The sequence below is a fragment of the Strigops habroptila genome, chromosome 1 (assembly GCF_004027225.2).
Source record: "Strigops habroptila isolate Jane chromosome 1, bStrHab1.2.pri, whole genome shotgun sequence".
Classification (NCBI taxonomy): domain Eukaryota; kingdom Metazoa; phylum Chordata; class Aves; order Psittaciformes; family Psittacidae; genus Strigops; species Strigops habroptila.
The window spans coordinates 117,228,247-117,256,126 of NC_044277.2; the positions used below are offsets into that span (position 1 = coordinate 117,228,247).

Genomic DNA, 27,880 nt, shown 5'->3' on the forward strand with positions numbered 1-27,880 from the left:
TGACGGCCAGTTTGGCTAAAATGGAAACATTTTAAACTTTGATCACCTTGTGCCAGTTTCTGAAGTGCTTTTATGTCACAAAAGACTGGCAGCATGCCCATCTCTTTCCTTCACTGCTCTTGAATTGACATCTAGTGCCAAGGAACCGAGCTGCCCAGCTAAACCCTGTTGGGCCAGCAAACAAGCAGGGCTGGAGGAGCTGGCACCCTGTGGAATTAGTTACACTAGTAAAAAGCAAGAGTCAATACTACGAATTTAGAGAGATAACTTTGGGGTCCACTTGGCACAGAGGTAAGTGACATTACCAGTAAGGCAACAGCAAAATAGGCTTTGCGATTTCCCAGATGGTGCTGCACCTTTATACAATAAATATCACAATATAAACTGCTAGTCTTCTTTGACCTTTCAGGAAGGTAATGCTAGGGTTCTTTTAGGGGCCTTACTGTTGTAAACAAATGAATGAAATCTTCAGAAAACAGTTGTAACATGCAGAGTTGTTAATTATACGTTTGAGTTACCCTACATATTGAGTGGCACTAATTGCACTGAAACGGGAATATTGCTAATACACAAATTTCGTTTGTGTACACAGGGTTGTTGAGTAATTTCAATGTCATTAAATGTTGGGTTGTCAAGGTATGGATTTCCTAAAAGACCTGTACCTAATACAGTAGAGGCCAAGATCGTGGAGAAGTATGTCTCATCACAGAGAAAAAATTAGTCATTATCTGCAGATGCAGGACTAGTAACTCACTGTGTAGAGCCCCTGAATTTGGTACTCTCTCTTTTTCCCAGTGTATTTCATGCTTTTGTGGAAAACAAACCACCATCTGGGCAAGCTCACTGGTGTCTTTTATCATTGTTCAAACAAAATAGTGGATTTCAGAAAATGCTTTTTAATTTCACAGTGAAAAGCTAATTGAAAGACAAAAGAGAAGAGAGCACTGAAACAAAGGATAGAAATATAGTAACCCTGAAGAAAAGGAAAGATGCAGAGGAAGAAAGATGGTCATGAAATTAGAGATAGATAGTGAGAGTCTGCAGAAGGGAGAGCAAAACACACTTGTAGGTGACTGAAAGAAGGATCAAGAACAGAATGCCAAGGTGACTGAGAAAAGAAATAAGAGGAACAGGGAAGAAAAGGTGATTGCAATGGGACAGGGACAAGGTTCCTGATGCAGTGGATATACTGAAAAAAAAGGAGGAGAGAAGACTTGTTGGAGGAACATGTAAAGCTATCCCCCAGCTTTTTCACTAATCATGTGTTCTCAGATTGGAAGACAGCCATTAAACATTAGTGTCTTTCTTACAAAAGAAAAAATAGCTAATGTACACGTGTTTGGGCTGTCAGAAGAACAAGAAATCAGGGTGGTCCCTCTAACTTATCAGAAAAATCAGAAGCAGAGGTCCAGAGCCTGGCTTACTTCACTTCAATAATCTGGAAGAAGCAGATACTTTTCCTCTAAATTAATCAATGGACTTAGTTTACCATTTTGCTATCGTATGAATCTCAGAATTTAGGGTTTTTCTTGTTAACCTTGGTGCCAAGCAAAAATACACTTCCATTCAAACATTACTATTCATTCCAAAGCACCTCTAGAGAATATACAGGCACACATATTTATATATATAGACAAAAACATAAAATAGTGGCCAATCTGCATCAATATATTAGTACCACATATAGGCTTGAAAATGAAGACATTGGCTATATAGAAACAGTAGTAGCAGATTAAGAAAAAAAAAAATCAAACATAGAAAACAGTCAGAAAGCCACCTGTCAAAATTTGCTCTCTCTGTGCTCTAACTCTCAAAAGATAAGGTGAAAAATGCGTGTACTTGTATTCTTTTAGGGATAGATAAAAGGGATACTACTGCAAAGCCTTTATATGTAGGAGTATATTACAAAAAACGATATGAAATGCTCAAGGTTCCCCATTTCAAAAAGTTCAGAAAATCCCTTCTTTTTGCTCTTGGCTTTTCAAGACTATCCTTTTCAGCATTCATTAAAATGCACTTTGGAAATGCTAAATGACTGATCACAAAGCATGTTTTTCCTGTCCTTAGAACTCACCTTTCAGAAGTACTAAAAAAGTTATTACTAATGTTTTGGATAGTATGTATGAAAAAAAATCAGATAAATAGTTCTAAATTTTCCAAAATTACTTCAATATCATTATACTGAAATTTTAGAATGCTGAGCATACAGAGTACATCAAAGAAATTCAGCAATTTTGAAAATTCAGAGGATATTTTTGTTTAAGTAGGCTTGTGCTGCATTTAATGTCTCTTTTTCAAATGAAAGATGTATGTAAAAATAACTGACAAAACTCAAAGGTGAAGCAGTAGAGTTGGGGTTCTTTGTTTGATTTGGGTTTATGGTTTGTTGGTTTTTGGGTTTTTTTTTTTTTTTTAAATAGATATATAACTAGCCATAAACATAAAGGGAAACTGGATTCTTTTGATGGAAAAGTCTTTGCTAAAGCCGTAAGGAAGAACTAATAGCTATATTATTTTTGCCTCTTTTGGGCCAAACGACAATTTATATTGTTCCATTGTCCTAAGGAGCTAACAAATAAAGTAAAACAACAATTCTATCATGTCACTTTTTTAGTAATTGACTAGAGCCATGGTTTATTTAATACCTCTGAAAAACAAGAATGTAAGAGCATGCATATTTTAAGAGCATCTGACGTCATCTCTGTATGGGCGAACATTATTTACTGGTTCTGTCAGGGTGTTTTGTTGCCTGTACTTACTAATATAAACCTGTGTCATTGAAAGCACAATTTAGCTTCAGGAAAACGTACTGTGAACTGATGGTTCCCTTGATTAATATTAGCTCTAGTGTAAGCTGTAAACTAGCAAAAATAATCATGAATTACTACTATCCACAGAACCAGAGGTTAAGGAGAAAATCAGTGCACACAGTAATACAGAAATAATGCTATCAAAACAGTTGTTGCAGTGGTACATTTTAGACTCTCTACTCTCATTCTGTTCTTCTTATCTGCCACTCCTTAATGTAAACAGAATAAGTTTAAGATGAAACACTTGACAGATTTTCTGGTAATTACAGCTCCTTTGCTTAGCAGAAATTGTCATGTGACAAGGTTTAGCTCATTTGTAAACCTTGAAAAGATTTATAGAAATAATAAAACCAGAAGACAAGCAAGTAACTGTATATTCATCAAAACCAACATTATGCAGTGGTAGTAAAACAAGGCGCATGTCTGAAATATTGCTACAGAAAGAATCATTCAAACTAAATAAGGACTCACATATACTGCATATTTTACATATATGTAAATCTAAAATATGTCCTTTAATGTTGTTTGGTGATAGAGGCCTGATGCCAAAAGCTCTGCATATTGCTTGCATCTCTAACAGAATTTCTATGTGACTATTCTCACAAAACTTTTGCACAAGTTCATCAACATTATTTCCACCTGTATCCATTTTAGGAGCATTTACAAGCTGAAGACTTAGAGAAATACTCAGATAATTCATGTACAAACATCACTCAAATTGCTGAAATTGGTTTCCTACATTCATTCCTACATTGTTCCTACGTACTCAAAAGCAATCCATACGGCCATCGGCACATCCCAACTATCTATCATACTTAGAAACAACTTTTTTCCAACTCCTGATCTCAAAAGTGAAATCTGAGCACGCCAACCTCCTTCACTCTACTCTGAGTTCACAGCAAGCAACAGACAGTACTGAAATTTTCTGTCTTCCCAATATCAGGACATATCAGATGTAGGATCTATCCTCCCTCAAATTGTTTAAATGTGATGGCATGAGCTGAGAGGCAATGGTACCTGCAACTTCGGAACTTCAGTGTCAGCCCCATCTGCAGACTGCCTCAAAGATGAGCTGGATCAGGTCAGTCCTTATAAGCTTTATCTGTGCCACACATCTCTCAGGGTTCACTTTAGAAGAATATGCTTGGACTCAGTCATAGCAGGCTGGTTCAAGCACAGCTCCTTCCATCTACACCCTGCTCTTAGGGGATTGTCAAAAATTGAACTTAATAAATTTGCTCCAAACGTGTAAATAAACCCAGCAGATTTGGAAAGTGAGTAGAATCTTTCATGGCTAAACAACCTCTGTACACATTATGTTAAAACAAAGCCTCAAGGAAATCACACTTGATTTCCTACTACTTGTTTTCAGTCAAGCCATACAAAGTATAAAGACAGAGAAAATTAAATGTCACCTGTGTTATTGTTGTCATGACTATGTGAGCCCAACACGTTGTTTAATAACTACATCTCCTTTTCTCTCACTAAAATGATATATGAGGTTCAGAATTTAAAGTATCAAGAACTTTCAGCCTGGATATTTTTCTCTTTTTGGATACAGATGAGTTTTTCTGAACAGGTTTCTTCTTCCCTACTATGGCTATGGAGACATATTCCAGATGAAGTATCTATGGAATACCAAATTGTGCTGGTCGACAGTTTAATTTTACATTATTTGGCTGGCCATTTAGTTTTATTTACTGAAATTATCAACTCAAACAATGACAGAACCACATTGGGAATATCAAGCAAATAAAATTACACTTGAATTAACAAGCTGAAATTAGCTAAGTGATTTGTTGTGCAGCTAATCATCCTTGATGAAATCATCTTATACTCATTTCTCAGCCTCCAAACCATTAGTACCACTACAACTCTACATACTGGGAATTTGCTGAATCCTGTGCACAACCACAAATGCATCTGAGAGTCCCACTTTCACTGGGTGGTTGGTTGAACTTATCTGCGTCACAGCAACAGGAATCTGGAAGACAAAACAGAAGATATACATAAAATATTGAAGTAAAAATGTTCAGACTAAAAATAATAGCACTGCCAGAATGAATATTTAACCAGTGTAAATTAAACTCCTAAATAAATATTTTATACAATACATCATAATATGACTAAGGATTTATTGAAGACTGAAATTACTGGTTTTAATTTTTATTTTATCCCAGTTTGCTTTGCTTCTTATACAACAATATTTACATCAACACTTAGAGGCAGAACAATCATTAATGACAAAACAGAAAAGGGTAGTAATTTTCAGTAATCTATTTCCCCGGTAGAAGGAAAAGTGGGATGATGTGCTAGTATCAGACAGGGAGGAGGAGGCAATACCTCTTGTCTACTATTGAACACACAAACTGTGAAAATTCAGCTTGTGATGACCATTTTAAAAGTTTATTGCTCAGTTACCTTGCACTGACAACTGTTTGAAGAGCTACCTGAAAAGAGCTTTGGCCCAGTGATACACATGTTTAATGTGTCTTGGAATAGCAAAGAAATTATCAATGTCATAGAAAATACGGAAAATGCCAGATGCTCACTTGTCAATATCTAGAGGAAGAAATAAAAATACTTAGACAGCCATAGACTAGTCCAGCTTCATGTAACAGAGATATTGATGCTGGGCAACCTAAATGTATGAAAACAGGTGTCAAGTTTGATTTAATTCTTTGTGCAAGACTGCAGTTTTGGCCGATACTTGTATAAATGTAATAGCTTTAGAATTTTCTAAGGCATTTGACTTAGTAACATCTGGCATTTATACAACATTAATATAGTTAACTAGACTGATCACAAACAGCAGCCATCACTAATGAAGCAGCTCAGACTGACCGTGTCTTTGCAGTACATATTACTCCTCCAAACACTAGACCTAGTATTCAAAAGTTTTCTCAAAGAGAAGGAAGGAAACATAAATTCACTGCCTAGCAGTTCTACCGGCAGAGTAAAAGTAATGAAATGCCTGCATCAATTAGCAAAGTTAGACCCTGTGAAAATTGTGAAGAAAAAAAGAGCACAAGGTAAAGGTTTGGGACCATGTTCTAGAAAGCAGCAGTTCTGGAAGGAATCTCAGTATTGTAGTGGATGAAAAACTCCAGCTGTCTGAAGGGACTTCACCGCAAAAAACCTCAATTGCAGTGAAATTTGGTTACACTAACAGTGAAATATAGCCTAGGAGTGGAGTGCCTGTTTTATTTCTGCCTGCATGTTAGGTCATTACTAAAATGTCACACAGACTTTGGGAGGATCTGTTTCCTAAAACAATGCTGAAAACTTAAGGAAGCAAGATTGAAACAGTCATAAAAATATTTTGAAAACTTTTGCAGTTCTCAAATGACATTAACAGTAGAGTTAAAGAGCTCTGCTGGGCTTCTCCAAGGGAAAACAGAAAGCTGGCTAGATTACCATAAATGAATACTGCCATGGGGAGACAGGCTAAAGAGTTTTTTCACCTAGCACAGAAAAATACAACCAGAAGCTAGAAGCTGGAGACAGGTACCTTCAGAGTAAGCCACGTGTTTCTATGATTGAGTGCTATTAACTACTGGGATAAACCACCAAAGGAAATTATGATTCTCCACCCATTTCTGCTTTCATACCATAGTTGGGTATATTATTTTTCAAAATTGGCCTTTATTAATTATTAGCATGAAGACAGATGAAAATGGATCAGTTGTAAGAAACTGAGATACAAGGTGCTAGCTCAGCTAATCTAATAATCTGCTCTGGCTTTACCTGTGTAAAACTATCAAAATTATACTGTTGGCCAGTATTTTTCACATAGCAGAAAAATGCCAAGGTAAAAAGCTGGCTACACATCCAGTGGATGAGGATTCAGCACTGCGTACATGTCAATTAATGGCATGACTTCTGATTGACCTTGAGCATCACTACTTGTTCTTCTCCTTCTTCCCAAAATATCATTTAGCTGTGTTTTTTTTCCCTGATTGCACTGGTAGCTGTCTAGGAAAAGTTACATTTGAGAGTATTAGCAGAAAAAGTGAGTTCTGGTGAATTAAACAGTGTCATAAATTTGCATTTATTTCACTTTAGTGACTGGTTTAGCTGATCCATTTAGGGGTTCTTGCATACATGATCTGCTTTGACACCAAAAATGGAATGATGTTAAACCAACATGAAAAACAGAAGTGGCTTGGAAATACTGCTAGTAGTACATTAATTTGAATTTGGCTTAGCTCTGATGCAGTTATTGGAGAATATGACATAAGAAGGCTGAAAGCTATATTTTCAAAGTCTTCAAAATAAAAGACTTACTGAGTTCAGAAATAAATCTATAAACTTTCTCCAGTGAGAAAAGTATATATATCTATAAAAAAGGGAATTATTCACCGTCTCAGAATACTGTAGAGAAAAGCTTATATTAACTGTCAAAGAAATTGTCCTAAAGATTTTTAGGAAGATACTCTAGAGAAACTATTGAAAATCAAGTTAGAAAAACCCACTGATGAGAAGGACGCAATGACTATTTCTCTTCTAAGAGAGGAAACACATCAGATGAAAAAAGGAATCAGAGTTTTATGGACACAAAATGTAGTTGGAATTGGCATTGTGAGTAGGTGTGTTAACTAACAAAACATGCTGGCAAAATTGGCAGCTCAAGGCACAAATTGTGCATGATATATGAAAAGAATCATACGCATGTTTGTTTTCAAAGCATAGAAAAAGAAATAATTTTACAGAACTGAATACTTCAGTCACTCTGTGATGAGTGTAGTGAGTGCCATTTTACAGGTGAAATTTTTTGAATGAGATGTCAAGATAAAATGGGCTTTTAGCATATGATGGCCTATTAGGAAATATGCCCTTTTGACAGAAGGCTTGTAGTAAATGATAAAATAATTTATTAAAAATTACAGTGAAACATGGGTAGCAAGCAGAGAGCTGGTGTTCTGAATTCCTCGCCTGAATGGCAAGATGTGTCATAACAGGCTGACATGTTAAACAGCTTAACAGTAAGCTAGGAATGTGCAAGTGGTTACTAATGTGTGGCAGGGGTTACACGGCATTACATTCAGAGGATGGATTTTAACTAGAATCATTCCAAAGTGTGTGTTAGCTCTAGCATAGACAATATGAACTCTTCTGTTGTACAAGTCACCAGCTTATGAGTAAGCTTCCCAAATGCACACTAGCACTGGGGCTATGGACATCTATATTTTGGATTATATACTTCAACAATAGGAAGAAACATATTTAGAACTCATGCTGAATTCTATTCATCTTTGGGATCAGTAAGCTAGACAGAATTTTCCACCGGAGTTCTCAAATTTTATTCTTTTTAACTTTGAGGACATGTCAGAATCTTACTTTTCAAAAACAATAAAATAATGGCCTCTGACCCTATTCTGAATGAGATGGTAAGGAGGGTGCAGTTACTGCCCTACTTCAAAACTGAGTCAAAGATAAGAGTCAGAGTATGCTGCAAAATAATAATTAGGAACACAATAGCACTTATGTAGGCTTTTCATTGCCAGTTTCCTAAATATTTATTAATTACTCTACAGGCCAAACTGTCAGAAACTTACTCAGGAATTTTAACCTGAAAAAACTGATCACCTGATAACATCAAAGATCCTGTTTCCATGTTAATAATACTTTTTATAATAATAACAGAGGCAGAGAAATGCCATGCATGTCTAATGCAGGCAGAATAACCATGAAGACGGTGCTTTTGGGTTTGGGTCTTTTTGTTTGTTTGTTTTTGTGGTTTTCAGGAAACAATCAAAAGTTTTGGAGTCTTGTTACTGAAAAGAGAATATTTTCTATTATGCGTAGCAGGAGCATCAATTTTATCTAAGTGATGGCACTTAATCAGTTCCATTCAATTCTGCCTCCTTTCACAGTAGAAAGAAATTCTAGTGCAAGACTCTCAGAATTATTTTCCAACTTCATATATTGGGCAATTTGGAGAAGCATTTCAACTTTAATAATAGTTTCTGGATGACTACATAAATAGAGAGTCATTACTATTTAAATGAACAAAGAAAGCCTTCAAGCCAATGAAATTAAGAAAAATATCCTAAACCATTAACATAGCCTTTGGTACCTTTGCCTAATTTGTCCTTTCTTAATCATGGACAGAAATAGAAACCAAATGTTACACTAAGGAACATTAGCTATAAGCACTAATGAGAAAAGACTACATGGAAAAGTTATTTTGTTCAATAAAAAGTAAAGCTCTTGAGAATTGAACTTCTGTGAAATTTAGAATTTAAGAAATTAGCATTCCCTACTAATACATAAAAAAGTATAAGTTTGCAGAAAATTTTCTTTATTACTATGTTCTGCTAGCTAGTTTGTACTGTAATGTATTTTTACATAATAGAGGTGTACCAGTAAAATTTTCCTGCCAGCTGTCTTCTGACATACTGACCATTTGCCAGAACACTAACAGCTGGTGTAAGCAAAATGACAGTTAAAATGGAAGGTGTATGTACTGTAAACAAAGTAAATTGGTATATAAACACATGATTGTCTTGCTATAGGACCTTGTCATATTTCAAACTGTTTTTACATTTTGAAAACTTGACTGTACAGCCCCTTCTCCTACCCATTAACTCTTCTAAAAGATATTTTGATATCTCCATATTTTCATTATCCTGGTGGCTCATCTTCTTTTCTAAATGTTTTATTTTTGAGAATCTATTCTGGATTTTGGATAACAATTGTACATTTCAGACTGCTTCCTACTTGGCAAGCAACAGAAAGCAGAAGACTGGGCAGAACAGCTCCTTTGATGCTTAGCAAACCTCAGTCAAGATCCTGCGTTGGTGGTCAACACCAGGTTTATGAGGTAGCAAACCTGATGTGGAAGCAGGAAGGATATGGAAAGGGGAATTCAAATGATTTGAATAAATAAGAAATAAAGGCAAAAATTACCTGAAGTGTTTTAGACATAAAAGTCCCTATTTGTACCTCCCTTAAATGTATAATCACAGTTATTTTTAATCTAGATTCTTCAAAACAAAAGCCTGGTGTCACTAGCACAGAGTCCCTGTGGGATGCTTTATAAAGTTACTGCCAACCTGTCTGCTGTATTTCTGATATGATGTTTCAGCTTGGAAAATTTCAGTGCCAGTGCAATGAAGACCTCCTAGCAGATTTGCCGCACATACATCACTGTCATTTTTGATGAACTGTGATGCTAAAATGATGTGACACCATAAAGGTGGAGGGAATCTTCTCTAGCAACTTTTACTCATGCTAGTGAGCGCTCACACAAGTAATCTTACTGGAGCTAATAGGGCTCCCGACTCACTAGCGGAAGAAATTATTCCAGAAGGAAAGACTCCCTCAGAAAGCAATGGATTCAGTACTGGAAAGTAAATCAATTTCTAGCCACACTTATAAGCACTAGGGTCAAGTTTAAATTTACAAGTGTCTTAATTATTCTTTTCAGACAACTTGTGTCTGAGCAGTGACTGGAAATTTTATTCAATGTTCCTCATTTACGTGAAAACCTGAGGTAGTTTTAAGGGAGTGAAAGCTACAAATAAAGTGTGCAGTCTTCTGGAAATCTCAGTTTCCAAATCCATTCACCAAGTAACTCCCAGCGAAATAGACTGGTTGTAACATTCTAAGATTTTACAAAAATCTTTTGTCAAAAGATATACAGTTCACCAGTATGTTACTATTACCACTTTAAAAAGTCTCTTTCCTTAAGTATGTGCAATAGTTCTAAAGTAATGTGTAGTATTGCCATTCAGGACAAGAATAACTCATGACAGGAGATTTCAAGGATTCAGCAGTGGAAAAAATGCAAATTATCCCATTTGTAAATTCCAATTCTTTCTGCCTCAGGATTAATAAAAGAACATTAATAACTCCTTCCCACAAAAGAACTGTGGATCTTGAAGGAAACTTCCAGTAGTGTAGTGACAGCAAGCAGCCTACACCATTGTAGCACAGAAATTGTTTATCTACAGATTAAATGACATACATGCACGCAATTCCCATTTCCTCCAGGCCTATTTCCTCCTGTCTTCTTAAATGAATAGAGTTTTGCACTGCCTGGCACTCTGCACCATCATTTACATTTAATGAACTCGAAATACTATCAATTCAGAGCAACAGCTTCTATCGCCCTTATTAAATTCATTTTGCAGAGGGCTGGACAGTAACAGACAGTGTAGAGCGTCTTATAACCAACCATAGTAGTCTCCTAAAAATGTCACCACTCTAATTTCAGAATGCATATATAGTTCTTGTCAAATTTATCTTAAAATTACAAATTGAAGTATTGTCCCTCCCCACTTCTCTGGGTCTTGAAGACAGGAAATTTTCTGCAGTGTTTGAAAAGATTTTTGTTTTTCTTTAAAAAGATTTGGAGTTAAAATGCAAATAAATTGCATTTTCATAGATGAAGATTACTAGTCTGTACATAACATTCAGAAACAGAGCCGAAGCAGACCTTTCATTAGCCTGCCTTTTATAAGGTAAAGAAGAGCCAGGTACATGGGCATACCAGAAGCTTCTTTTGTCTACAAAACTAATCCAGCAAGAGTATCCTGCAGCAATCCTGTTTGCAAGGTGCAAAGACATCTGTCTTCAGTGAAGATCTGAGCGCTGCTAGAAGAATAACCTAGATCCTCACCAGCTTTCTAATGAAGGGGAGAAGAGCACTATTATTTCTGCTTCATTCAGGGGCAAGCCTTCAACACAGGCATGAAAAATGTGCTTGAAGGCTCACAACTAGTATATAGTATATAGACAGAAAACAGCCCAGATTTCTCCAAATCTGGACAATCAGTCATATCACTGATTACATTTTTTAATATAAGGAGGACAATAAAGACACATCTTGAAAAGAAAGTCACCCTTTGCATGCCAAACTAAAATTAAAATAACCAAAAAAGAAAGAAATTTTCCTTTGCCCCTAGAGATTTGAGCTTATCTACCTTCCGATTCTCATTTGCATGAAATTCAACTGGAGGTATATTCTCTAGGCTTTAGCCTCCAGGGCTCTAACAACTCTATCAAGAAAAAAAAGTCACCTGGAGTAACAGCTGAAATTCTGAAACATTTTGAGAATGCAGAAGAGCCCAATTGAGACAACAACATATTGGTGATATGAAGGCAAATGGCCTCAATCTAACCAGTGTTACCACCAAATAGGAGGAAAACCTCACAGAGCTAGAGGCACAAACAAGTCATTTCTTATTTGAAACATACGAACTTTTGAAATACGTCAGTTGCCAAGAAGTGATAACTGCAGGAAAAAAGTGACCTTTTAATACTAACCATTGATTCTACAGTATTTTCAAGCAGGCCCAAATTAGGTGAACTAATTGAGCAAATCAGAACCCATCTTTCAAAACCCAAGAGGAGTTTACTAAGCAATCAAGAATTTACTAAATAGTCAACACTAAAAAACACCCAAAAAAGGCCAGTCAAAATCCAGGAGCAGCACATTTAACCCACATTGACACTTTTCAAGTCCATCACATGAACGTCACTTTTACAATAAAATGTAATTTTGAGGAAAATAGTGATTCTATAAGAATTATAATGAAATGACCTTATACAGCTGGAATTTCAAATATTCCCCCCCCCCCCCCCCAAGGTTTAGGGAAATTGCTGGCAGGTATATGTAATTTGTTTACTTAAATGACAATTTTCAGACCCAACTTACTTCTTTGTAGCCGAAAATGATACGCCCATCATTGAGAAGGGTGGCCTGAAAAGTGAAACTGCCCAAGTTGTAATTATCCTGCAGATGTACATGGTCCCACTGGACAACTAATGCTGTGCCTGTGAACCCCAGAGTGGGGGTAGAGAAGCAAAGGGAAGAAAAAAAAAGTAAGAAAAATATTAACTGCCTGTAGGAAGAGTACTTAACTGCAGTTACCTGAAAAAAGAACAGTGATATTTTTCTTTTTAGCAACTTTCAGCCCTACATCTTGAAATGCCAAAGATATTAGAAACAAGTTGCAGCTGAAGGTAGACACCACAGCGCCACAAATAACTACCTCCACTAGTCGCACTAATAAAGTCCATTAAAACAAGACTGGGCAAATAACTTGTTTGGAATTGCACAAGGAGTCAACTATCACTAAAGGCAGGACCCAGCACTCTGAGTTCAGGTGTGCTGCCACTACCACTGCTCTGTAGTGGCTTTTTTTTACATTATATATGTATACCCTGATGACTTTGAAATGTGAAGTGCTTAATAGCATTGCCTGTTTAGTAAAAGTTATTGTTTGAAGAATTCAGATTCTTCCATTAACTATGCATTAATATTGTTCTGCATGGTGCAAGTCCTTACCAAGGTTCTGCAAGTTGGAAAACATTAGGTGTTGGCAATAAATAAATGTAGTTTAAATTAAAACTAGTAAGAATTCATAGATGGGGTAAATATTGAGTCTGGTGTGCAGAGATTTAGTTGCAAGCGGCTCATTAATATTCATGGGAGTTCTCTGGCTGAATATTCACTTATCGCACTAAAAATGTACCCCAAGCAACTTGCATACCCTGTGAGCATGTTTTACAGATGTTGAGAGTTATATTCAAGCAGCTTGGCTGGAAGACACTTATCACCAAAACCGTGTTTACTGAAAATTACTTTTTCATCTTTCTACACCTTCCTCAACACACTTTTCTCTTTGGCACTAATGGGCATTATGTGCTTTGATTCACAACAGCTTAATTTATTTTCTTCCTGGAGTGTTCAAGGTGGGTCAGTACACAGGCAGCTCAATGCAGTTTTGGTATATCCTTGAAACATCTTTTGCCACAGGTCTTCCATGCTGTAACTTTCATGAACACATCTTGGTAGGCGATATCATGAAACTATGAGAATCCAAATGTTTTGGTGCATACTGCACTAAGTCCACCACATTTTTGTCCCATGTATCTTTCAGAAGTATAGTACATGCTCATTAATTGTGCACCTAGTGTATTTTTGTTTCCTTAACAACATTCATTAACTGCTTTCTGAGTGTTTGAGTGCATTAAATTTCATTTTAAAGGAATTTAAAGGGACTTTTAAAACTATTGTAACAAAAATAGCCAGAACGTCTTATAGTCAGTCTTTCAATCCCTCAGATCTATGTGCATCTCAGAATTTCAAGCTAAAGTGAAAGCCAGCTACCTCCAAAACAGTCTTCTCTTTCTGGGGGTCTTTATGTAGATTCATGTGTACATAAGTTCCTTGCAGTTAGCTCCGTGACAGAGACTTTGATGGTCACCAGACTCTGTGCTTGCCCACTGCAGATGCTGCACTAAAGCAGCACACTTACCCACAGGGATAAAGCACGTATGACTGAGAAATAAGAAGTTCAAGATATAATTTGCTCAGTTCCTTTTTATTTGGGGTAAGATAGCAAATTCTTTATCCTAAAGCACATGGGGTCCAAAAGATCACCATGCCTTACACATGAAGAGGGATCCAAAATCTCAAAGAAATATTCAACCTCATCATGAAAGCCATGTAACACAGTGTGATACACCTGTTATGAAGACTGGAAGTCAGGAATACAATCCCCAGAAACCTCAGATTTTTTCAGTAAAGATGACAAATCTCAGGCCATAATGTCAAATAATGTACGAAATGCAAATAATATTTTTTTCTGTTTGAAAGTTCTCCATGCAAGTAGTAGGACTTTCTCATGTATGTTTATTTTATTGGATTTTTAACAAATAAATGCTGCAAGTAATAACTAGATTGAAATGAAAGGTTAGGACTAGGTGGAAAGGTTACAGGAAACCCAATGTAAGGAATAAAAATTAACACACCTGGTTGGAAAAGTGACATATTTTTGGATGTGTTCATAGTTTGTGATTGAATTCATTATGAATAAACACATAAAAATGGCACAGGCTTATCCAGGAAGATTTAAAACAATCACAGGTCTCATGATATTAAGTCATGATACTGAACTCTCTAAAGTTTTAAATTCACAATAGACTGTTGCTTTCATTGTATTTGACCAGTAGAAGCCCAATGTAAGGCAACAGATGCCTTTTTAAGACATAGGTTATGTTTTCAAAATATTGATTATAACCAACTTCATGAGACAAATATCCATGCATTCAAGGCCTTTGAAATACCTCACAGATTTTCAAGTATAACACTGTAGTCTGCCTTTCACCCTTTTAATCTTTTGTACAAGGGACTGTTGAGAACTTGTGGTGTAGACGAGTGTATTGGATTCCAGTCGTGGTACTCCATGCACACTTAGTCATTGACCTACCTTGCTTCGGTGTATTCTTGCATTCCGCAAATGCTATTTTCATTTTAGTTAGTGGGAGGATGGTATTTACTACATATAACAGGAACTTGCCCTTGTATACGAGACAGATTCTTCATTTTAAAACTGATAAAATACATTGCTAGTTTGAGTTTATGTACTTTAACATTCAGAAGATATCTGTCCAATTAGAAAAATCCATTCATGACTCTTTAACTGTGTTCTAAATTAAGAACTGTTTATGGATGTCTAGCTACATGCTTTATAAAGCCTATATGTTAAAAAAAAAAAGGATTAAAAAAAAAGAATTAAAAAAATCTTCAGTTTTTCCTTCAAAAATATTTATTTAGGAAAATATGAAGAGCCATCTGACACAGACACATTCATTTATGAAGGACTACTACATACCATTATCAAAGTATCTGACTGTTGAATTTCTTGACACACTGGGGTCAAAATTTGCCATTAAGGGTGCAATATATTGTGTAGCTGTTAGCATTCGATGCACAACTTCTCCAGTATATATGAAACCTAAAAAAAAAAAAAAAAAAAAAAAAAAAAAAAAGACTATTTCAGTAACTTCTGAAAAGATTTAATAGAATGACAGGTTGAACTACACATTGCCAGAGCATTAAAGGGTCAGCTGAGAGAAATCCCACCACCAATTTAATAGCGAATTAAGTAAGAGCTAAAATTTCAGGAAAATGCGATAGCTGCCAGAAAAAACAAGATCCAAGATAAAAAATGGAAGTATTAGTCCAAGAAGCGAATTTTCATACAGGCATAAAACCAGAGTAAACTCAAGGAAGAATAACTCCAGTTATGGACAAAATGCAGGTATGTAGCCCTATCAAAGTGAGCCGTTTACCACCATGCACATTCCAGAGTGTTTTCTAACCCTTCCAAAAGCTGCAATTTGTTTTGCTTTTGCAAGTTGTTACCTCTTCAAAAGATAGTCTAATCTTTTTTCATATTTCTAAAGACAGAGTAAGAGACTATTTCACACAAGAAGAGGTTACAATCTTAATAAAAAAAAAAGGTCAGATGAAGAGTGGAACAGATAGGATTTTTTCATGATTATAAGCCAAGCAGCATTTCTGCTACATTCTCTGCAGTGTCGGGACTCACTAGTTTATCCTATTCATCCCTGTATACGCAGTACTCCCATCAATAGTGGGCTGTTTTCATCAGAAGTGCTCACCCAAAACCTCTTACTTGTTTGGAACTAGAGTTCTTGTTCAAGGTAGAACACCCATCTACAGTGAACAGAGTAATGCTGCAGTTTCTTCAAAGCAAAACTTTGTGTATTTTAATGGCATTTCAAACAATAAATGGTCTACAAATAAACATGTATTGTTTAGGTTTGCCAACTTCAATTAAATAATGGAACTAACTTCTTTAAATGCCCCACACTAAAGCCTGAGGTGAGACCTCACTTAGAGTGTTGTGTACAGTTCTGGTGTCCTCAACATAAAAAGGACATGGAGCTCTTGGAGCAAGTCCAGAGGAGGGCCACAGGGATAATAAGACGGCTGGGGCACCTCCCGTATGGAGACAGGCTGAGAAAGTTGGGGCTGTTCAGCCTGGAGAAGAGAAGGCTGTGTGGAGATCTCATAGCAGCCTTCCAGTATCTGAAGGGGGTCTATAAGGATGCCAGAGAGGGCCTCTTCCTTACGGACTGTAGTGGTAGGACAAGGGGTAACGGGTTCTAACTAAAACACGGGAAGTTCAGGTTAGATATAAGGAAGAAGTTCTTTACAGTGAGGGTGGTGAGGCACTGCAATGGGTTGCCCAAGGAAGTTGCGAATGCTCCAACCCTGGCGGTGTTCAAGGCCAGGTTGGACAGAGCCTTGGACGACATGGTTTAGTGCGAGGTGTCCCTGCCCATGACAGGGGGGTTGGAACTAGATGATCTTAAGATCCTTTCCAACCCTAACTATTCTATGATTCTATGATTGTCCTAGACTAAGTATTTTCTTAAGTTTTATTTTAGCCTTTGCCTTGCTGGTCAAAACTGAAAAACTTTAAGTTGCTTGGAGCTGCAAGTCGATTTTTAAAACTTAGGTTTGCAATATTACGTCTCCTCTTAAAGTGTTTACCAGAGGGTGCCTTATGCTGAAATGTTTGCTTTTTCTCCTTCTTTTGATTTAATGAAGCATATTCCAACAGCCAACACCCTGATAATAACAAGAATATTAGTTAGCTAAAAATTTTGTAAAAGAAAAAAATATATTTACAATGTGTCTCACAGAAATTCAGGTCTTTACTGACAAATGATAGTATCCACTGCAACAGTATTTATGCTGGTTTGTTTTTAATTTTTATTTTTATTTTTCCAGTTACTAACTGTTTATGAATCTAGTTCTAGAAGCCATAAGATGCTATAAACAAACAAACAAACAAACAAACAAGTTGGTTCTTTGGAATCATTTTCCTCCATGGAGTGGAGGTGATAGGACACCTAAGAAAAAGTTAGGTATGTCAAAAATACAGCAAAAGACTTAGAAACATTTGATATTGACAAAGGGGTGAGCTGAGAGAAGGGGTAATTCAGTTAAATATCTAAATGCCACTTTTCTCTTTTGCCGTTAATAAGGAGAAACACCAATTAAAAAAAAAAGAAATCTTTCCACAGATTTACAAGTCATATTTAAACCTGAACTTTTGGAATATACAACTGTGGTTATAATTTTACTCTATTACTAAACATTTTAGGATAACCATCAGTCCTGCCAAAATACATTCCCTGAAAGGCATTTTCATTACTTCCTACTTATTGTTGTCTGCTTCTAAAATGTCCTTCCCTTGAAAAGTATTCCCTCATGCTTATTTAGACAATTTAAATACATATAATTTCATAGAACATTTATGCTGCTTATTATCCCTATGGTCATGTGCACACATATTTTAACACAGTCTTGGGTAGGTCTATAACCTTGAAACCATTACTCAAAAATAGTTTGCAGACAATATAAACAAAACCTGTGAATCCATATTCATATATTACAATTAGCCTTAATATTTCAGTACTTATTCCTCCCTTTCACAATGGTTCTATCCTAACACATAGTTTCTTCTTCGTGCTTTCATCCCATTTACAGTATAAATGTCACCATTATAACTAATAATGAGGCAGATACAATAGGAAAAGAAAAGACTTAATTGTGCTGGAACACATATCTAAGTAAATCAGCCCAGGTAATTAGTAACCACAGAGCGTATTTCCAAGTGTTAGCCGGATGCAGCTTTACTTCAGACAAAAATGGAAAGCAGGAGGTGGATGATAGCTGGGAAGCAGGCAGGCCTTGCATGAAGATCATTCTAATGAGAACTCCAGTCATGCATTGGAACAACTTGAAAAGAAACAAAAAGTCACTTCAAATCATCCCAGAGAATCAAAGTCTGAAGCCACTTTTGAGCATGGACAGTTTATCATTGCCACTACAACTTAAAGAAAGCAGCAAATGTAAAATTAACTTATTCCTGAATGGAATTCTGGAGGAAATTGGCTTATACTATCTGTGACCTAATTTTCTGACAGTGGTAAATGCTCATGGTTGATTCATTTAGTCAAAGAACAATTTTTTAGACCTGCAATTTCCTGAACCACTTTAATCTCTCCTTTGTGGGAGGGCTTGGTAGAGCTCTTCCAAAACTCTTCACAAGTACTATACCTAGAAGCATCATATGCTCCTAAACACTGGAATGAAGTGAAATAGGAAAGCGTGTTCAGCATTTTGTAAGTTTTATGTGTATACAAACTCAACTAAAACTAAAGATGAACTAATACTAAAGCCACTTGTAGATCCAGGAGGGCATGCTCCTAGTACTCATAGTGTACAAAGGCATATTCACACGGAGGGGAAAACTAGATATATGTATATTACAACTTAAATATGAAAGCACATTTCCACTTGATGAAGGACCCTAACTTATTTAAAAATTCATACTACATCTGAATATGTTTGCCAAGCGTGCAGAATAGTAGAATAGAGGTTCAAAGTAGCACAGGCAATGAGTCCTTTGAAGTTGCTATTGTGTTTCTATAAAGATATGATAAGATATGGGATTTGCAAGCAACATGAAAAGGAAACATCCAGGTTGAGAACTACCTTCTCACTTCTAAGACCCTGCATGAACAAGTTACATAAACCCGAGCCTGATTTTATACAGGTGACATGATGATAAACTGCTTTTGCACTTTAGTATTTAGCTGAATTAGAACAAAACACACTTTAGGTTATAATTTCATGTGTGATGTATTTTTAAATATCTGAAGCAATTGGTTGTATCTTAAAAGCATCATAGTGAATACAGGGTATAAATTATTTATACTGCTATGTGCTTGTGCTGAGTAGGCTCCATTTTGAGAATATGTATTTCAGATGCTATTTAGAAAGCTATTCTGATAGTTCAGCCTTTACCTATGTGGTGGGTTGACCCTTGCCAGCTGCCACATGCCAAACCAGCTGCTCTCTCATTCTGTTTTTTCAACATGACAGTGAGGAAAATAAAATGAAAAAAATTGTATGTTCAGATATAGACAGGGAGAACACTTGCTAGTTACTATCTCAGGTAAAAGAGAATGGACTTGGGGAAGACTAATTTAATTCATTGCCAGATAAAATAGGTTTGGATAGTGAGAAACATCTTCCCCCCACACCTTCATTTTTCCCAGGTTCAAAGTCACTCCTTATTTTCTGCCCCCTCTACCTCCTCCTGCCCACTGAGCAGTGCAGGGGGATGGGAAATATGGGATGCAGTCAGTTCGTAATACTTCATCTCTATTCCTCCTTCCTCCTCACGTTTTTCTCTGCTCCAGTGTAGGTCTTTCCCATGTGGTGCAGTCCTTCAGGATGAACCTGGTCCAGCATGGGTCCTCCACAGACCACATTACTTCAGAACATTTCCATATTTCCAGTGTGGGGTCCTCCGCAGGCTGCAGCATGGATATCTGCTTCAGTCTTAAATCTTCTACAAGCTGCAAGGAAATACCTGCTCCAGTCTGGCCTCCTCCACAGATGCTTCAGTGCCTGGACGACCTCTTCCCGCTTCTTCTCTCCCCTTGGTTTCTGCAGAGCTGTTTCTCACGCTTTCTCTCACTCTTGAAACTGTTGTGCAACATTTTTTGCTCTTTCTTAAATGTGTTTTCCCAGAGGCAACACAAGCTTGGCTGATGGCCTCAACTGCCTCCTGCAGTGGGTCCACTGGGGTGGGCTGGATCCTTCTCTGTCTGACAAAGGGCAGCCCCTCACCTTCTTCTATAGAGGCAGCCACCCTGCTAACAAAATCTTGCCCTAATACAACTGAAGACTAACCAAGTATTTTGTTTTATATATTACATACTTCATATTCTATTTTATATATCAAGTATTTTACCTAATATGCAACAATAACATTATTTACCTGAGTGACTGGAATTTCTATTATCTTGTTAAAAGTTTTTTTCAGTTTTTAGGTAACTGATTTTCTGGTAGAAGATAGGTGGAAAGTTGCAGCCGAAATAGAGCATTAAATGTATCAGCCTTATCCTCAGCAATTGCTAGCTCTTGCCCAGGTCAGGTCACTCCCACTGTATAATACCTTTTTTCTTCTAAAAGGGAAAAATGTTTTGGAAAAAAAGAAAATGATCTAGAGAAAAAGAATCATTGTGTCCACTGAAAAATAATAAAAAAAATAACGTTGCTAAGTAACAGCAGTGAAATAGGTTGATGTGAAATTACTCCTTCAAATAGCAATGACATTGCTTTCGTAAAAGGCATGTAAAATTTTGCTTATTCTCCAAAACGATCCTTATTGTAAATAAACACCTGAAACAATACTTTCAACCTCAAAGACCTAAAAATGCATTTACAAGAATAGGAATGCTCAAAGCTAGTTTGTATAGCTGTCAATAAGCAGTTTGACACAAACCTCAAAAAAGACCCTGTAGTTATCTTTCCCTTCTTTTCATAGTTCTGAAGAATTTGTGAGCTTGATTGAAGGGCAGGTAAGTTCCACCAAAGCTCCATAAACCAACTCTATGGATCAGGTATTTTTGCCATCATGGTACAAGTTGGCTTGTGTACCTTTTGTACAGCAGCATTCATGTTTCAGGTACAGACATCAATATTAATTTTACGATCTACAAAGCCTGATGTCTTTTAAAAGTAGCTAACTGTTTCCTTCCCAACATCAGCTGACGTTATCCGAAGTGGGTCAGAGTGTCCCCAGAGAAGGCTTTTTTCTGCCATAAAATGTGCCTGAAGATGAGGGTTCACAGGGAAGCAGATGACGCAAGAGGTACATTTTTCTTGAGACAGCTTATTTAATTCCAGATCAGAGAAGTGAAAAAATACTTGGAATTGAAGACCAAATAAAAAAGCATGCATTCATAAAAAACAAACAAACAAACATGCGAATGAAGTAGTACAAGAACCTGGACCTCAAAACAAAGAACAAATGTAACCGTCACATACCAAATACTAAATGTAGGAAGAAATAAGACTGCTTTGGAAAAAAGAAGTTAATTTTCCTAACATGCAGCTAATGTTAAGTAAAACCATATGTTAAAACCCTTAGTAATACAAGCTGTGGTTACTTAGCTAGAAAAGGAACTGACTGCCAGCAGCATCTGAACAATGAAAAGTTTTGCATGAGAGAGCGAGCATCATTGGGCAAAGACAGAGCTGCCATTCGAGTGCACAGTTCAGTGTGGGTTTACTCGAGTGTCTTCGCAGTGTATAAACTAGAGGGGAAATAGCAGAAAAATGGAACCGAAAAATGGAACCAGAGGAAAGTGGTGTCCCTAAGAGGATAGGCTTCAACCCAGATCACCCAGGGAAAGCCCTGCTTTCAGCTTGTGTATTCACATATGCAACAAGCTTTGTAGAGATGCAACAACATACCTTTCTCCCACAAAAAATGTCTCTTTCCTTTCATTGCTTCCTGATCATTTTCTTACTTAAGCAGGGTGAAAGTACATGACTTCTGCTGCACATTTTCCTTTAAAACTCTGAAAACTGTTTGTGCAGCCAAAAGAGAAAACTGCAGTGGAGCAGAAAGAGAGCTTCCTGGCTCTCTGGCTGCTTCTCTTTTGGTGTCAGCATAGTCAAAGCCTTCTGAGATGTTCTGCCCTGGGGCATTCAGTGGTATCTCCTGTGACCCCAAAGTTACCTCAATGGGTAGCAGTGCTTCTATTCCATTTCTATCATCTTAAACCCAGTGCACTGCCCATTTTTTTATAAAAACCAGAGTCAGCACAAGTACAGTACTGTACAGATTGATATTTACCACAATTTTTACAAATGAACCCCTTCCTAGCAATTATATATTGCTGAAAGACTAACATAAAATGGGATATGTTATCTACCTCACCTCACCCTATCCCTGGTGACTCACCTTGGGCTTGTTTAAAAAATGAACCATAAGCACCTGCGGGGCCAAAGAACTGCTTAAAGCCTGGTTTCTGTCAAACAAGAGCTAGGCATCACCAACCAAGACAAAGATGAGCTGCTCACAACTCATTGGGGGAAAAACCCCTCAGATCTTAAAATTGATTCATATACCATTTTGAAGTCTCAAGCTGCCAGAGTCAGTCTTGCCAAAGAAAAATTTTGGAAAGTGGATCAAAAATTCTTCTTCCGAGTTCTCCAGTTCACTGACTATGACCATTGATCATTCAAAAAAGATGTATTCATTTCTTTTGTTAAAATAGTATTTGCCAGGACAGTAGGAAAAATAGGCCAGAGATAGAGACTGAAAAGTAGGACGTGACAGTTTATACAAGCATCTAATAGTAATTTCAAAAATTAAAATAGTTCTCCGACTTAGCACATTCTGAAACGACTATTGTATTTAATTCTACACAGCAACTTAATAAAATCATAGAATGGTTTGGGTTTGAAGAGACCTTAAAGATTATCTGGTTCCAACCCCCCTGCCATGGGCAGGGACACCTTCCACTAGACCAGGGTGCTCAAAGCCCAATCCAACGTGGCCTTGAACATTTCCAGGGATGGAACAGCCACAACTTCTCTGGGAAACCTGTTCCAATGTCTCACCACCCTTATAGTGAAGATTTTTTTCCTAATATCTAATCCAAATCTACCCTCTTTAGGCTTGGAGCCATTACCCCTTGTCCTGTCACTACATGCCCCTGTAAAAAGCCCCTTTCCAGATTTCTTGTAGGCTCCCTTTAAGGTATTGGAGGGTCACAGTAAGGTCTCCCTGGAGTCTTCTCCTCTCCAGGCTGAACAAGCCCGGCTCTCTCAGCCTGTCTTCATCAAGAGGCGCTCCAGCCTTCTGGTCATCCCTGTGGCCCTTCTCTGGACTCACTCCAACAGGTCCATGTCCTTTTGTGTTGGGGGCCCCAGAGCGGAACGCAGTACTGCAGGTGGGTTCTCACAAGAGCAGAATAGAGGAGAGAATCACTTCCCTCAACCTGATTAGCCTTAAAGACCATTTCAGCAATTTCCGAATGTTCCCATTTGGAAATAGAAAGCTGCAAATCAACTGAATAGGTAAAACAGAGTATAGTTTGGCTTTGTTGCTATTTGTAGCTAGAAAGCCCAGATTTAGGTAGTGAAATAAGAGCTAGCTAAACATATCTGCACCCTCTATATTGGAGTACAGCAACTGCTTTGCCAAAGGCACGAAGAGAACTGCAGCCTCTGCCCTCAGGGGCACCCCATGCTCTGAGCTCTGTCTCATATGCTCCCTTGCTCAAATCACTCCAATACCTACTGAGCCCAGATCAGTGGGCCCACCACCACAGACATCCTGTCTAAGATCTATTTGCCAGCTGCATGCTGATACGTTCCTACAAAAAGAAACCACCAAACAAAAAATCAAACCATTAAAATCTTTCACTATGTGAACAGATATTCTTAAATGCACTTTTTCTGTAGTAAGATGCTGGAGAACACAGCTATCATTTGGGAAACCTACGACCTTGTCTGCCTTCAGCACAAACCACCAAGTTTTGCCCAGTAGATGGCCAGAAAATTTTAGGAGTGTTGTTACTTAGGCACGTCTAACCATCAGCTGAGATCAATGCATGACAGAGAACATAAACATAACTCAAGCAGATATTCATTTGTGTTTTCGAAGTGTCAGAGAATTCCAAATAGTTTTACCACTGGAAAACACCACCTTTTAAGCAACTGGTTCTCATGCAGTCATTCAGTTTTGAGAGATTTTAGTAGAATCATAGAATCATAGAATAGTTAGGGTTAGAAAGGACCTTAAGATCATCTAGTTCTAACCCCCCTGCCATGGGCAGGGACACCTCACACTAAACCATGTCGTCCAAGGCTCCGTCCAACCTGGCCTTGAACACCGCCAGGGTTGGAGCATTCGCAACTTCCTTGGGCAACCCATTGCAGTGCCTCACCACCCTCACTGTAAAGAACTTCTTCCTTATATCTAACCTGAACTTCCCGTGTTTTAGTTAGAACCCGTTACCCCTTGTCCTACCACTACAGTCCGTAAGGAAGAGGCCCTCTCTGGCATCCTTATAGACCCCCTTCAGATACTGGAAGGCTGCTATGAGATCTCCACACAGCCTTCTCTTCTCCAGGCTGAACAGCCCCAACTTTCTCAGCCTGTCTCCATATGGGAGGTGCTCCAGCCCCCTTATTATCCTTGTGGCCCTCCTCTGGACTCGCTCCAACAGCTCCATGTCCTTTTTATGTTGAGGACACCAGAACTGTACGCAGTACTCCAAGTGAGGTCTCACGAGAGCAGAGTAGAGGGGCAGGCTCACCTCCTTTGACCTGCTGGTCACGCTTCTTTTGATGCAGCCCAGCATACAGTTGGCTTTCTGGGCTGCAAACGCACACTGCCAGCTCATGTTAAGTTTCTCCTCAACCGACACCCCCAAGTCCTTCTCTGCAGGGCTGCTCTGAATCTCTTCTCCACCCAAACTGTAGCTGTGCCTGGGATTGCCCCAACGCAGGTGCAGGACCTTGCACTTGGCTTGGTTAAACTTTAGCAAAAGCTTTATTAAAAAATAGCACCCAATAAGATCCTGACATCTTTTTATTCCTTACCCATTCAAGACAACTAATTTCAAATACAGCCACAACTAAATTATTTAATTTACCTTAGTACAATTATAACCAACATCATAGAAGTTAATTAAGAATCACCAGACCAGCTCCATAACCAGTAAAAAAGTATTTGAGCTTTATCAAATGGTCATATTCTCTCCCTGTCTGTAAAGTTGCCACCTGTTTTTTCTATTTCAAAGTGTATTTTCAAAATATTTTTCATCCATGTATGATCATCTCTGTTACCTCAATTGGGAAAGCTCAGAGCTGCAAGTTTTCTCTTTGGTTGAAAGCCCACTAGGATGCTATTTTTTTTGTAATTATTTAAATTTGAGCTGCTGAGAACAGCTTTAAAATGTTGACTTTATGTCATTTTCAGGATGTTTTTTGTTCTCCATCTCACTTTTTCCGATATACCACTTATTTTTATCTTATATTCTTTTTCTTTTTTTGTCTTCAGCAATAACAATAAAAATGAAAAATTTATTCTCATCTCTGGAATTAAACTACACAAGGACTGAAAAGACACTTTTACATTCAATGGGGGAAATAAAACATCAGGAATAGGGTTGCTTACTTACTTATTTGGTGAAGCTGAAAAATATTGTATAGGCGTATAAAGCATAGCCCACAAAACTGCACCGTATATTTTTCAACTTGATAAAACATGTTTTCCCTGTCCTTTTCCTGGTATTTCTCCACAATCTATTTCATGATGAAGCAAATTCATGAATATGTTGTGCTATTAAGCCCCTAAAATATAACGGAATGCTGAATTCCAGAAACAGATAATGTAATTTACTTTCACGCCTTGTCCTATATAGCCATATCAATATTTCTTTGATACTTCACTGAAGTAAGCTTTAAGTAATGTCATTTATCCCCAGATGGCAAATTTATTATGTCTGTGGAAGAATGTTATCACCACCATAATTGCACAAAGATTACAGTGTAATTAAACAAAAGGATAACAGCAACTATAGATCCCTCAGACAATCCATGAAAGTTAAATACCTTAATGGGCTTTCAAGATCAGTCTAAAAAAGAACCAATCACTCATGCTATTTTATATGTTTTTTCAGCTTTCTGGGGACAATGAATTAGAGACAGATTATACATATTTTTTGGCTTTACTTTTGCTTAACTAGATTGAGTGCACCAACCCATTTCTTCTTTTGTCCTGAAAGGTGGGATATCTGAAAGCTAAATGCCGGAAGGCATAACACTATTTCTTAATTGAATAACCTTACAAGGACTTCTTGTGTGTCTATGCATGAGAGAAAAAAGAAAAGCTAGCCAGAATTCGCACACTCTTGGCTGTACTTTCATGTTATCTTTGTAGATATTTAAAGGCGAGAAGATTAGTTTTTCACCATTATTTTTCCTGCTGCTTTGCTAATGCTAAAGGCATTATCTGGAAGAACTGAGAACATGTGATGTATGTCACTGAGTAAATGCCAATAAGTTTCCCAGCTTGCTGTAGTCTCCCCACTACTCACGGCTGTTGTGAAAAGTATATGATCCGGTGGAATGTAACCCATTCTGATAAATATCCTACTCAATTCAGCAAAGAGATTTAGGGGATTATGTATCATGGAACTCCTCCAGTAGAGGTTTTTCTTCTGACATGCCACAAGACATTCCTTGTCAGGAAGTTGTTCGGTATCAGTATGAAGAGTACAGGAGCAAGACAAGCACTTTGAAGTAAGGACAGTGCGATAGACTGCAAATAAGTTGCAAATTTAATTGTAACTGAAGTATCTGTTCACATACTTCTAATGATTCTTAATTGCAAATGCTCTTGAGTTCAGTTGAAAAAAAACTCCAAAGGTTATTTAGAGTCTAATGACTTGTATCAGTTCTGATCAGGTGCATACTTCCCCAGAGGAAATTCTTAGACAGAGGCATGAAATACAGTATCTACTCAGTGAGATATCGCCATGTGATAGCTCCCAAGTGCCTCTCAGTTCTGGCTAAACAAAAACCAGCACGGTTCCTAGACAGGCCAGAACCAGAGAAAAGAGGTTGGTGAGAGGATTATCTTGCTTGGGCTGAATATCTTAACAGCTGTGTCATTGCAGTAACATTGGCACTACCAAATCCTAGGATGAGGCTGGAATAGAGCTGTTGGGGGAAAATAAAATTTTGCATTCTATTTCTGATACAAGTGTCTCTCCTATTGGCTGGGTAAGATATCCTCATGCTTAAACAGCTCTTGTCATCAATAAAAAGTTTGGATGGAATTGAGGAAAATCCTCTTTTAATGTTTGGAAACATACAAAAAATAGTTCATCTTTAAATCAAAACTATTCTAATATCAATACAGGTTAGGGGTTGTTCTTTTTCTTTTGCTGCTGTGTCTCTCTCCTATATTGTCACAGAGTCTAGCAAAAATAACTATCACAAGCTTTTCTGCTTGCCCTGCCTTTTCTGCTCTTCCTTCTAAATTTTAAAGCTAGTTCTTACCTGGATAAATCACATGAAATGTGACTCACATGAATCATGAATTTCATGAGAAAGTGAAGACTTTCAGGTTATGATGAAATCATCATTTTCCAAAGTTTCAAAGTTTCAGTAAGGAAAAGAATAATAGAGTTTAGAATAACGCTGAATGCCATCAAACTGGATTGTTGTTCATTTTATAGAAGTTTGCAACAAAAAGAAAACGTTGCAGAAGATGAAAAGATAATTTTTAAAATTTTAATAAGTCTGCTTAAAATTTATGCATAACAGAAGGAAACTGCTGAATATCTAGTTTCTATTGCAGTAAATCGGTGTAATTTCAGATATAACTTTGGGATTATTAGGTATTAGATTA

General features: G+C 37.3%; 1 protein-coding gene across 5 annotated transcripts in view; it reads right to left on the minus strand.

The window, feature by feature from the left end:
* PLXDC2 (plexin domain containing 2) overlaps window positions 1–27,880 on the minus strand; it is a 266,745-nt gene that overhangs the window by 61,047 nt on the left and 177,818 nt on the right. For 4 of the 5 annotated variants that reach the window (XM_030491693.1, XM_030491683.1, XM_030491713.1 and 1 more), the window contains exons 5-7: window positions 15,440–15,562; window positions 12,475–12,593; window positions 4,695–4,794 (exon numbers count right to left, since the gene is read on the minus strand). In XM_030491693.1, the coding sequence (XP_030347553.1) occupies window positions 4,695–4,794; window positions 12,475–12,593; window positions 15,440–15,562 (342 nt within the window). The remainder of the gene's footprint in view (window positions 1–4,694; window positions 4,795–12,474; window positions 12,594–15,439; window positions 15,563–27,880) is intronic. The other variant, XM_030491702.1, reaches the window with a different exon arrangement.